Genomic DNA, 13,856 nt, shown 5'->3' with positions numbered 1-13,856 from the left:
AGTATGCCTTCTTATATGGGACACCGTGTATATAGCTTTGTAGTTTTTTACGTTTATTTTCAATTTCTGTGGAAGCGACTAAAATAGCATTCTAGTAAAATATAAAGCAGTTTCGCAATTTTATTTCAACTACAATGACGTTTGAAAAAATTGAAAAAATTCGTTTTTAAAAAAATTGATGAAACAGAACGTCCCATTTTAATTAGAATTGTACCATCCTTTAAAGAGAAAAAAGTAATAATATTTCGGATAATATTAAAGTAGCACTTATTATAAAATATATCTTCAAATAAGAAGAATTATAAACACATCAAGAATTTAAAACTATTTTACAATAAATATTTCGTTTTTTTACGGATATCTTTAGAAGTCTTTGATTTTTTTAATTTGTAATGCGACACTTTATTGGTCACAAAAATACAAAACTTTGCCATAATTATATATTTCTTTCGTATTTTTTATGGTCTCTGAGATCACAATGGTCACCCTCGAATTTGGGACACTCTATATATAAAAACTATAAGTTTGGGTTATTTTTCATTTAATGTCTACTAAATTAGTTTATATTATTATGCAAATTCTGTTTTTATTAAAGAAAAATATATGAAATAATTTTCACCGGATTTTATACGCAAATTCTGTATAGCATTGCACTAAATAAATTTGGTGCTTCTTTAACAATTTAAAACAGCAAAAAAATATTTCGTTAATTAAAATTCTATTAATAACAATCTATCAGAGAATGAAAACAAAGTGACATTATTATAGAAACACATTTTGAATTTTAGGACTTTGAAGAATAGGAAAAAATTCGACCATATTTTTATGCTTTCTCAATTTTCTCTAAAACGGTATGGAAATTAAAAGAAAGTATTAGACCGGTATAAAAAAATAAAAATATATAATATATAAAGAATGCTTTTTTCTCAAAATGGCTATAATGAAAAAGATTTTCCTCTTTTAAAGACAATTCGGGGACATACTCTATATGAATTAAAAAATATATACAATTTTCATAATTCAGCACCATCTGATACGCCGATAGTTATTTTTGTTTGTTGGAAACTTTCTTTTAGAGCAAGATTTCTTATAACAGAACAATTGTTGTTTATGTTTACTTACCCTTAACAACATAATATACATGAAAATCACATCCTACTGTTATAAAAGAAAACGATATCAAATATATTATAAAAATTCTGATATTTCTCCATTTTCTCCATTTTCCAATTTCATTTTCTTCTGGTACGACTAAACAAAATCTCAAAAATCTTAGTGATACGTCGCAGCAATAAAATTTAGTTTGCAGCGACATCTTGTCTATTAGCCGAGCCGTAAGTAAGATAAAATAGAAGTTAGAACGTCTAATATTGTCGCCATATTTGTAATTTTCTATGGTAGTTTACTTTAATTTTAAATTTTATTATACACCGTGGACACATTTTAGGAAGACCAGTCTTTTACACTTAAATCCAACTGCAAATATAAATATCTACTTATATTTTCTTCTAAATATTATTAATTTTTGTGTTTGTACGGTTTGTTAATGGAATGGCATTAATATACAGGGTGTCAAAAATAGTGTATCTAACTTCTGTGGATGATTCTACAGATAAAAATTTACAGCCCTCATAAAGTTAAACAAAAATAATATATTTTGTTTATTTTTAAGAATATTTGTAAACCGTTATTTCTGAAATTTTGTACTCTTACATGCATTTGCCAAAGCGAATGGCGATTGTAAAAAAACTATTTCTAAAGCATTAAATTGTGCAACAATGTAAATTTCTTGTCATTAGCTTTAGTAAAAAAGATATTTTGTAGAAAAATTGTCGTGGCGTTGCTGTTAAAGATTGCCAATGAATTTTTATAAGAAACTTTTTATACGCGCTGGGAGTAAAAATTCAAGGCCGTGACACACAAGCTAGCGAGACGGCCTTTACGTGGTAACACGACCTTTATTTGTGAGCAGTCCACGTGTTTATCAATAATATTGATATTATAATTGTTTATTAATTTTTTTATTTTACGCATATAATAGTATATTATTCAACGAGCATATAATGGTGGCTGTTATTCACGCGGATGAAGTTTATGATCATAAATCATCCAAGCCATGAATAACAGCCATTATATGCGAGTAGAATACTGTACTTTATCCAGGACAATCAAAAAAATTTAGGTAATATTAATATAAATTTTATTTTTAATGTCAAAAAATATTGAACGAGTATAACAAGTAAGTTACATGGAAACAAAACATTGAAATTTTCTTTATTTTGTGCGTACAATCGCATTCCAAGCCGGTTTGGATCGAGCGCAGCTCTTGTTTGGAGTTTGGATTGAGATATCGGTGGAAGCGGTGAATAATGAAACCATTATTCAGTAGTGAATAGTGGATATTATTATTATTTCATAAACTCATGTATAATAATCAAATTATAGACGAGTCGTGGATAAAAGTATTTGTTATGCGTAAAATAAAATCAGGCGAATAGAAAAAAAGGGCCGTCTCGCTAGCATCATTAGTTATGGTAGTGAAGTTATGGGCCTGTGGCGTCCAAGCCATTGCCGCCTCCAACCGTATCAGGCCCGGAGGTTCGACGGCGCAAACAGCTACTCCAATCTCGAGAAGTTTTCTCTTGCTGGTCATGAAGGCCAAGTCCACAGAGAAAAGAAGAACCGCGTGACAGTCCGCTCTGTCATCCGTCAACGAAGCCACTGAAGTCAGTCTCAGTCAGTCAGTCAAAATGGCCGCCGGCTAGTCCGATTGTGCTCCTTCGTTTCTGTTAAATTTCAGTCCAATTTATATTAATGTTAAATAAAAGTTGTTAGAACACGCGCCTCATTTCAATACGACCACGTCACATTCTCCAAAGGCCTTTGAAAGAATAAAGCTTTAAGTCACTCGAAGCTTCAGAAATGGACTTTTGGAGGCGCGCGGCCGGGAAATCGAAACTGGATAGAGTAAGAAATGAGAGAGTTCAGAACATCATGTGCGTTAAACACAGAATAACAGAAGACGTCACAATTAACCAACTCATCAATATACTCAAGGTGGTTTGCCATTGCCTTCTTTGAGGTGGCGCGGCGGCTCGCTGGTCGCTCTATTTAGATAAATAAATATTTTTATTTAAATAAATAAACCGAGGCTGAGGATCGAACCCAGTACCATCCCATCTCTCGCACCGCAGATCGACGCACTAACTGCTTGCGCTACGGCCGGCCACACTCAATTGAACACCGCAAGCTAAAAGAAAGAGAAGGAGACCTAGACGGAGTTGGAGAGAAGGAATAGACGGGGATATCAGAACAACAGGAATAGACAAAAACCTCTGGACAGACAGAGACCAATGGAGACTGGAAATCGGAAGACGGCGAAGGACGTTATGAACTGATTTAGAGTGAGAGAGAAAGAGTGAATAGCCAAAAAGTATAATGTTAAAATAAACATATATAACATTATTTTTAAAATTATATAAGATTCTTGCCACTTAACTGCTGATATAGAAATTTAATTCTACGCTGTGTTTGTCATAATGTGGATCAACCTGCTCTCACTACCGGTTTCGGAGCCCTACTCCATCATCAGGTGAGCTTGGGCAAATCCACAAAATGACAACCACAGCGCAGAGATAGTTAATTCCGACTTGTCGGAAAGTGTCGGTTAGATATTAAGTCCCGAACGGGAGATAGCGGCCTGCGTGCTATGGTAGTACTTTCGTACCACTGAGGCGCAACTATCGATAGTAAAAAGAGAGTAAAAGGCTTTTTTTTTCAGGCGAGCCAAATTATAAAATAGAAAACAAATTTCTTGCAGTATAATGGGTATATAATAAAATTATATAAGGATTCTTGCCACTTAACTGCTCATATAGAAATTTAATTCTACGCTGTGTGTGTCATAATGTGGATCAACCTGCTCTTACTACCGGTTTCGGAGCCCTACTCCATCATCAGGTGAGCTTGGGCAGATCCACACCATTGCACGCAGGCCGCTATCTCCCGTTGGGGACTTAATATCTAACCGACACTTTCCGATAAGTCGGAATTAACTATCACTGCGCTGTTGTTGTCATTTTGTGGATCTGCCCAAGCTCACTTGATGATGGAGTAGGGTTCCGAAACCGGTAGTGAGAGCAGGTTGATCCACATTATGACAAACACAGCGTAGAATTAAATTTCTATATCAGCAGTTAAGTGGCAAGAATCCTTATATATTTTTATTATATACCTATACTGCAAGAAATTTGTTTGCTATATTATTTTTAAATAAACTGGATCGACTCTAAGAGAATCCTAACAAATACAAGACCGGAATCATTGAAACAAGAGAAAGATAGCATCTACCAGGTACCTTGTGAATGCGGTGAGTCGTATATTGGAGAGACTAAACGTCGTCTAAATGTACGCCTTGGCGAGCACAGAAAACATGTATAGAAAGTTGAAACAATAAAGTCAGGTACTGCGGACAATGTTTGGTCAACACAACACAATATAAAGTGGTCGGAAGCTTGAATTGTCCACAGGGAATCTCATTGGAAGCAGTTTTTATAGCGAACAATAATATCTTTAGCAATCCTAGTACCGAAATATCTACGATATGATAACCACTGACAAAACGCTCCAATGCAGGCAAGTGGTCACCCTTACGGTTGACTACACCCCACATTTTGACCGGTAGCTTTTTTTACCTCAGTATAAAAGCCCATTAGTTTTAGGAATTAGTATAGTTTACATTTGATAACGGTCAGTGATTCTTCTGACCTAAACGTTGTGTAAATCAAAATAAATACAGACAATGGAAGTCCAAAATTCTTTTAGTTTCATTATGATTTTACTTCTACCACTATGTATACCAGCTCATTAAAAAAAGAGTTATGTTATGTATTATTCACTGAATTATTAAAAGCCATAATTTTTAAACCACAGTTTCATTCTCTGAAAACATGCCTAACCATAGCAACACGACGTAAAATAGCATATCGTTATGCCTTATTGGCTTTAAGGTAGCGCCATAGCTAGTAATTTTAGGACAAATTGTTTATTGCGGTGCGACTATTCGAAAACCAATTGTTTAATTTATACTCAATTTTGTTGAATTGGCTTCGAATTGGCCGCTCAGTTGGACATTAAAGTTTTAAAATTGGCCGGACAATTACCGGTTATGTCGATGCTACTTAAATAGTAATTCGTTTTGTTGGTGGAGAATAATCCCTAAACAAATCTATAAACCAGTTGTATTTAATGGAAATGCTTTATAACGCCACATGACAACTATGTTTCTAATTATTATATTTTAATAATACCAGTTTTTTTTAGTTATTTTTTAGGTTTATTCTTCCTAATTATGATTTTAAATTTTTTTTATAGTTATGTTTGGGGTAGGGACATTATATTTTAAAAGGCTCCCCTATCTCCTGTGATGTTTGCCATTATAGAAGCTTTTTGTAATTATTTTGTTTTTCGTGTATCTTGTAAGCATCTGAATTGATGCTTACATTGCTTAAAATTTACTCCTTTTGGCGTTCTTGGAGTGATTTCAAACTTTTTGTAGCAAGCGTTCCTGTTATATACAGGGTGCTACAAATTCGAGGTACGAGCATTAGTATCTCGGTAACCGTAATAGATACGAACATGATTAAATTGGGGCAAAGTTGCGCTTTGTGATGTTCACCCAGACGCCATCAAAAAAGTTTTAAAAATTTCAAGGATTGCTGAGTTTTTTGGAAAAAACGGATTTTTTTGAAAATCAATTTAATTTTTTCCTGTCGTTACTTTACAGAAAATCAAAAAACTAATTGTGCACATTCTCATAGCCACTTTATTAGGGCTATCTGATAGTATTTTTAGATTTTCAAATTAGCTGATAATTTGTGAGATACAGAGGCCAACTTAATTTTTTTAAATACAGACCTGCATTTTTTATTTTCGGTTTTGAAAGAACTCGGTCTCCTGAGTACAATGATATGCTACTTTTTTTTGGTTTTTGGTACTTTAACAACAAAAAACTATATAATTATTATTTAAAATAATTTCAAGTCCGACCCAGTTTTTTTTAATTATTTAATCTAATTATATTCATCGTAATATACATATTGATCAGCGCTAATTATCATTGAATAAGGAAAATCGGGCCAATTGGAGATTCAAATAAATTATATCCAGGTCAGCAATTTAAAGTTATTATTTTTATTTGTTTTATTGTGAATTTGAAATCTCAGTGTCCGATCTAATAATATGCGTAATATTAATCGGAGTTATTATAAATAAATAAACTTCTACAAACTAGTTTCTTATGTTCTACGAAAGGATTACAACCCTCCCTATTGCACAAATTTATTTTTCGTTCAGTTTTATTTATAGCTCTTTGAACTTTCTTCTTATACTTCCGAAAGCATTTTGTACTCTTTATTGTAAATGTTGAGATGAATTGATTTCACTTTTACAAATGACGTGTAATGTATTCATTTGTATATTATTTTTTATTATTTTATTGCATTTGATTTTCAATATTCAATGTTATACCCCACGTCATTTTTAAGTTTGAAAGTTTATCGATATTGTAAGGATGAATAGATTAAATATTTAAAAAAAACAGAGCCGGACTTGTAATTAGTTTAAATAAATTGTGTTCAAATGTCTAAAACAAAAAAAAATATTAAGTGTGGCATATAATTGTACTCAGGAGACCGAGTTCTTCCAAATATGAAATAAAAAATGCAGGTTCGTATTTAAAAAAATTAATTTGGCCTCTGTATCTCACAAATTCTCAGCTAATTTGAAAATCTAAAAAAACCGTCAGATAGCCCTCATAAAGTGGCTATGAGAAAGTGCAATTAGTTTTTTGATTTTCTTAAAAGTAACGACAGGAAAAAATAAAATTTATTTTCAAAAAAATCCGTTTTTTCTAAGAAACTCACCAATCCTTGAAATTTTTAAAACTTTTTTGATGGTATCTTAGTGAACATCCCAAAGCGGCAACTTTGCCCCAATTTAACCATGTTCGTATCTATTCCGGTTACCGAGATACCAATGCTCGTACCTCGAATTTGTAGCACCCTGTATACCATAAAGAAATTAATTATGTTTTGAGAGGTGCCTACAAAAGCTAAGTTTCTTTTAATTATAATATTTCTATACTCCTCTTTTATACAAAAGCTAAATATATGTCAGTTCTACTAAAACAACTTACTAAAATATCAAAAAAGAATTAATATAAAGGTTTTATTAATTTTAATTATATACAGAACTTTTAACTATGGAGTTTTGAAAAGAAAATGAGGCACTCGTCAAAACTTTTTATGATCATTTGAAAGAATTATGTATCTCTCATTATAATTCTAGAACTGAGAGACATAGCTAAAAACTGACAGAGAATATTTAATTAATGAATAAACTTTGAAATTTTATTTTACAAAAAGAAATAGTCGGTAATATGAAATAATTAATGCAAAATAGGAAAAATATTCATAATACTAATTAAGTAAAACTTAAAGAATAATACAAACAGTGAATGACTGCAATGGTAAGTTATTTAGCACCGGTGATTTTTTAAAAATTTGGATCTTTACATAAAGGCACCCGCTCTACTATCTAAATTATTTTCAGAATTTTAGTGTAGCCGCTACTACGTAATCCAATTTGCTGGAAGAGGAAATAAATCCAAGTTAAAAAGCAAAAACAAATCTAATACATATTCAATCAATATAGTCTAAAAATAATATCAAAACTCCAAATCTCTCTTTTTCTTCGTATGTTTCTGTAGACAGTTATTCATGAAGGAGAAAATAATTCCAGAGCTTTGTAATATCAGCCTGGGTGTAATTACAGCGTTGTCAGATGCCAGAAAAGGTACTCAAAAGCAATCAAATTTCTAAAAAATATTTAGATAAAAAATGATGTCTTATATTGTATTGTATTAGTTAAGTTGGAAAAACATCAATAAAACGAGATTTATTTAACATGAATAAAAACATTTTTTTTATTAAAAAAGGGATGGTGCCCTACATGGTAAATTTTAACAGCTGCTAAGGTTTTTAAATTTGTAACAAAAATTATATAGCCTATACAGACCGGACCACCGTAGTAGTAACAAAGACAAAACCGGACGAATTAGCGTATACCCGTCCGCCGGATAAAAAGCAGGCGAAAAAATGCGATAAAATAAAAATAGGTAGATATATGATAAGAATGTTTCAGAATTTGTATTTATTCGTGTTTTAATAGCCAAAACGAATACATAGATTCTCGCGACTAAAATTTATTTTTTAAGTAAAATAATGGATGTTTACGAAGTTTGTAAGAAAATTCAAATTGTAAAATGGTATTTCCAAAATAGGTCTTATCGGGATATACACTAAGGTAAACACTTAAAATGAAAATAATAAATACTCGGCACTCCTCGCGTCGCAGGAGTTCCAAGTCTGTCACGACCGACCCGTCAACAAGCACGTACTGCCTGACCAGCCGACTAGCCGGCAGTGAATCTCGAGAACTAACGCAAATCGGGTAAACGTAAATTCGTCCGGCAACTTGCTATGTTACTAGTAGCCTGGTCTTCTCTGTATAATTTTAGCCGTACCATACGGCTAAAATGGCTAGTTTTGAAACTAGTGTTAGCTTATCTATGACTTTTACGAATACTTCAATTAGTTGATTTTATGAATAAACACAGCACATAATTATGTAATATAAATTTGTTTTTCACTTGATCTGAGTACTTCAAAGTCTAAGGTTAATTCCTGACTCTTGGAATGAATTAGCTATAGTTTGCTGATTTTATTATTTTACATGTAAACGTAGTTTTCAGCTTCAAAAAATACGCTATGATCGTTTTTATGCGTGTATATATTCTAGTTTTAACTTACTACAAAAGGACTAAAGACCATAAATATATGAAGCGCTTAAAATTAATTTTTAAGGAAATTTCAAAATTTTACAGAACGATATTTCGTCGTAGATATCACGAAGTGGTTTAAGTAATTTTTTTGACACTTTCAGGTGATCGGTTCTTATTTGTCAAAGAAACACTGTGGCTAAAATATATTTTGGTTGGTATTGAAACAAAAGTCGTAGAGAACTTTAAACCGCTCTACTGAGAAATATCAAAAATATGAGTTACGCCACTTCGTGATACCTACGACGATTTTTGTTAAGCAAATATGAAATTTAACCACAAATAGTGAGTAGCGGCAACATGGTCGAGCAATCTTCTGTTAGAATGTGTGGGAAACGTACAAGATTGGGCCATTGGATTTTCGTTCGTGTTTTTCACCGTTTGAGGAATTAACATCAGCTTGGGGTAATTTACATTTATACATAGCAAGGAAGAAGGGTGTTTACTGTTTAAGTCGATTTGAGCCTTTTGTCAATTTTGTGGAAAAAATTACATAAATATTCAGTACTACTTCATCCATTTCCTTTATTTGACTAATCAGGTTTTGATATAATTTAAACTCTTCCATTCAGAGTGATAATAACGAAATATTTTTTTCTATGCATAACATTTTTCGTTAGTATAACAAGAAAATTGTGGGTAATATTATTTTAGCAATATTTTATTAGCATTTACATTTCAAGTAGGACAATGATGACAAAAAATAGTTTTTTGTCATCTTTTTTTGTCAAAATTTTATCAATATTCAAGGCCCCACTACTACAAAATAAATTACGATATAAAAATCATAGCATACTATTTGATTTTATTGAGAAAATCATTATTCTGTAGAGCAGTTAGTTTAGCAGCAGTTAATAAGTTCAAACACAAGTTAACTAACATCGGTTCATACAAAATAGACATGATATAAATCAAATATAAACATTCTAAGGTAAAATTCTGTAACATCTTCCTACCACTTTATTTTTGAAATAGACAAGATAAAAATTGTCTACAATAAAAGCAAACCAAATCACTAAACAGTGTTTACATTTTCAATATAACATCAGTTATGCAATTATACTTATTCAATATAACATCAATGACTGAATTTAAGTGCGCGATTCTTGTCAAAAAATCCAAAAGGACAGTTGCCCTTCCATTCTGGGGTACGTGTTGTGCGACTCAATTTGACCGCATTTTCAAGCTCCAGAAGAGAGCTGTTCGATATTCACTGGTACTAAACAGCAGAACTCATTGCCAGGACTTTTTAAAAGTTAAACATATTAACTCTTCCTTCCTTATTTATATTTGAATCCGTTTGCCTAATACGTAAGCATGTATCAGCTTCTCAAGAAAGGCCATCTCACACTTATCCATTTAGGAACGTGGAGCAAGATCTTTATCTACCTACCTTACGCTCAGAGTTAGTTAAAAGTTCAATATTATACAACTCGAAAAAAATGCACGATCACCTGCTATTTGAAATCAAATCCATAACATCATTTTCTTCATTTCGCAAAGCATTGAAATCTTATTTACTAGACAAGGCTTTCTACGCCGTAAATGACTTATATTTTGATAATCGAATTTGATCTTGTAAACACTGGTCTAATGTTTGCTATTACTATATTTACCAATGACATTATCTAGAGGTCATTGATATTTAGTATAAACTTACTAAATATTTTTGAATCTTATTTTAATTTTTTGTTCTTTTTGACATTGTAAACATTTATAAATGTTTACTTTAAACAATAAGACTGGCAATGTTATTTGTATAATGTTTTGTATTCTATTTTGTTTGTTTGCTTACTTTGTTTGTTTACTTTACCTGTGTCTAAATTTGTAAAATTTTTTGACAATAAAGGCATTTATTTATTTAATTGAAGACTTGAAGTAAATAATGTTTTTAAGTGCAAAAAATCGGTTTGTTATATTTTATTTGTAAAATGTCCTAAGATCCATAATCAACTACATATCATCATCATCATTCTCAGCTTATTCAACCATTTCCAAGTACGCTGTAGCTACATATGGTGTAGCCCCCTTCACATGTTTAGATACTACTTTTGTAGTTGAGCCCATTTTTGTCTATTGTTGGCTATGCGGGCCCAAGTTATCCCTGCTAATTTCCTAATATCATGGTCCCATCTCAGGTTTGGTCTTCCTCTATGCTTCTCAGTTCCTCGTGGATAACATGCTGTAATTTTTGTGGTACATCTGTTGTCCGTCCTTCTTGCCAGGTGTCGTCCTGCCCATTGCCACTTGAGGGATTTGATTCTGTGGATGACAGTTATTACTTGGATCTTTTGTCGTATCCACTCTATTTTACGGTCTTTTTTGGTTATTCCCAACATATTTCGTTTCATTGAGCGTTGTACAACCTGCAGTTTTCTTATAATGTCCATTTCAAGAGTCCAGGTTTCGCATGCATAGGTCATGACTGGTGGTACACATTGGTGGAATGTTTTCTTCTTCAGATACAGTGGCATTCTATATTTGAATATGATTGAGTTTCTTCCATAAGTACTCCATGCTAACCTAATTCTTTGGTTGATTTCTAGTAGTAGAGATCCCGAGCTGTGTATTAGTTGTCCTAAATATATGTATATTTCTACGATTTCCAGTTTTGAGTTATTAACTAGAATAATATAACAACAACATAATATACAAAGCTATGTTAAAGTATCGAAAAAAATGTAAATTATGTATAATTTGTGTCTAAGAATAAATTTTATGCATATACTTTATATAATATTCTATAAAATAAAGTGGCATGCCTAAATATGAACCTAGTTTAAAAGATTTTATACAGGTAGCGTTATTTGCACAAAATGCCGCAGATGCTGTGCAGTATAATAGGTGAGAAATTTTGCGGCCAATTTAGCAAACCTATAAGGTTTATAGTGCTATCCCTCTTGTTAAGGGGATTAGTATGCTAAGTTACCACTGCAATTTACAGGAAAATATAGCTTTCACGCTAAATTGTTCAATTTACTTATCTGCAAGCTATATTCCCCAATACTATTACCACGCGATTTACTGCAGATGCACCAAAGAAAAGCAAATCATTTATCTTGTCGCTTAAATTCAATTTACAACGTATAAGCAAACAGTTGGAAGGTGTTAAATTATTTAATTATGTATAAGTTTTAATTATTATTAATGACTTGCTACCTTGTTAAATATTTTGTTTGGATTTTATACTCTCGGTAAATATTTGAGAAAAGATAAAAATATTTATTTCCTTTTAAAAAATAAACTTTATTAGTAAATTCTATTCCGTATGAACATTTAAACATTTTTTATTTGTAGAAAGACCTCAATGACATCGTTTAGCATTTTTCTTTCTCTTACTAGAAAATTTTAACGTTTAATAAAAATTTTAATACTGAAACACATTGCAGCTACCCCAAATACTCCTTAAGTGACTTCACAAACTTTTGAAATATTCAATTTTCAACCACCCATTTTTGTTGCCGTTAGAGAAAATTTATATGCGCATAACCAAAACTATTTTGAAAATATTAGTTAAATTTACAACAGTTATTAAAAGACAAAAGAAGATAAAACAATTTCTTTAGAACTTATTAGTTAATCATTTTTTTCTGATTTTAGGAAACAGGTATGGATAGGCTAAGATCGGCTGATTTTTTAACAGGTATGAAAAGTAATAACTTTTAAATAAAAAAAAGTTTTTTAATTTCACCAACCAACCTGATTGTCTGTCTGTCAGTTCAAAATAGACACAACTCAAAAACCGCTAAAACCGATTTTAACCAAATTTCTAAGTAATAAAAATACTGTAAGGCTACGAGAATCTGGGCCACAGTTTTTTGGGGGTTGGTATGTATGCAGTGTTGCAATTTAAAAAACGTAACTCCAAAAATTTCTGAAGTAGTAATTTAAGATTAGAATAATATTTGCAACAAAATTTGTAATAACATCAAAATCAGTCAAAGTCGCAGTTTTTGAGATAAAAAATTGAAAAATTCCTTTACTTTGAAACTAAAAGAACTGCCTAACATATTTTAGTATGGGCGGCTATACGGACCTCCCAAGCCAATTTTTGTTAATGTTATGTTGTATTATTGAAAGTTTCTGTATTGGATTGTCTTGAACATGTGTGGTATTATTATGTTACATATATTTTTTAAAGTTGTTTCAAATTCTATTGATTACCCAAAAACGGATTTGTCGAAGAGATGGGATGGTACTTTATTTATTTAAAAAAAAAAAAAATCGTTTTTATTTATTTAAACAAAAATGTTTATTTATCTAAATAGAGCGACTAACGAGCCGCCACCTCAATGAAGGCAATGGCAAACCATCTTGAGTATATTTGCCTTTACAGTTTCCTCGAATAGAGCCGTTCGATTCGGCGATGTAGGTCCTGTGTACAGGTACACATCATGTGTACATTCGAGAGTATATTGACGCTCTGTATATAGTATGGCACTGTAAGTAGAATAGATGTTGGTAAGAAGTTTTTACCTTCAAATATGCGCACATAGTGCACACAATTTTTTTTTATATTTTTTTTTTCTGTGTTAAAAGTTAGCCAAAAAAATCCGGTCAAGATAGATAGTCAATAAGCAGTGTGATCATAATTTTTAATTACGATTTTTAATTAAAGACTACGTGTGTTGAAATTTTCAGATATTATTTAAAAGCTCTCCGATATTGATTTTTCATAATTTTAAAATATATGATACTTATTTTGTTATCTCAGTGTGGCGTATAATTTATTGTATACCACACTAGATCACTAAATTCCATTCTTTTCTATTGGTCTGGCTCTCTTGTTGTTTGGCTTTGATGGTAGAACTGATATCGAGAAGTAGTGTCTTAGTATTCACATGTTGTTAAAGTTACTCTAAACCCTCATGGAATTTGTTGCTGGAAATATATCAAGGAGGACCAAATGGCGGTTCATAGCAACATATTTTGAAATGTCTGCATCACATTTAGATGG

General features: G+C 31.7%; 1 protein-coding gene across 1 annotated transcript in view; it reads left to right on the top strand.

Annotated features, from left to right (window-relative positions):
- Positions 1–2,531: 2,531 nt before the first annotated feature.
- The window catches only part of LOC115884068, a gene marked incomplete at its 3' end in the record, with an annotated part of 34,750 nt that continues 23,425 nt past the window's right edge, over positions 2,532–13,856 (top strand). Inside the window, exons 1-2 of the mRNA XM_030902521.1 lie at positions 2,532–2,686; positions 12,500–12,506. Coding sequence (XP_030758381.1) covers positions 2,532–2,686; positions 12,500–12,506 — 162 coding nt within the window. The remainder of the gene's footprint in view (positions 2,687–12,499; positions 12,507–13,856) is intronic.

This window comes from Sitophilus oryzae, unplaced genomic scaffold (assembly GCF_002938485.1).
Source record: "Sitophilus oryzae breed Bouriz unplaced genomic scaffold, Soryzae_2.0 scaffold_2011_pilon_pilon, whole genome shotgun sequence".
NCBI lineage: Eukaryota > Metazoa > Arthropoda > Insecta > Coleoptera > Curculionidae > Sitophilus > Sitophilus oryzae.
Note: the sequence above shows the minus strand (reverse complement) of the source record. Positions and strands in the feature narration are given on the sequence as shown.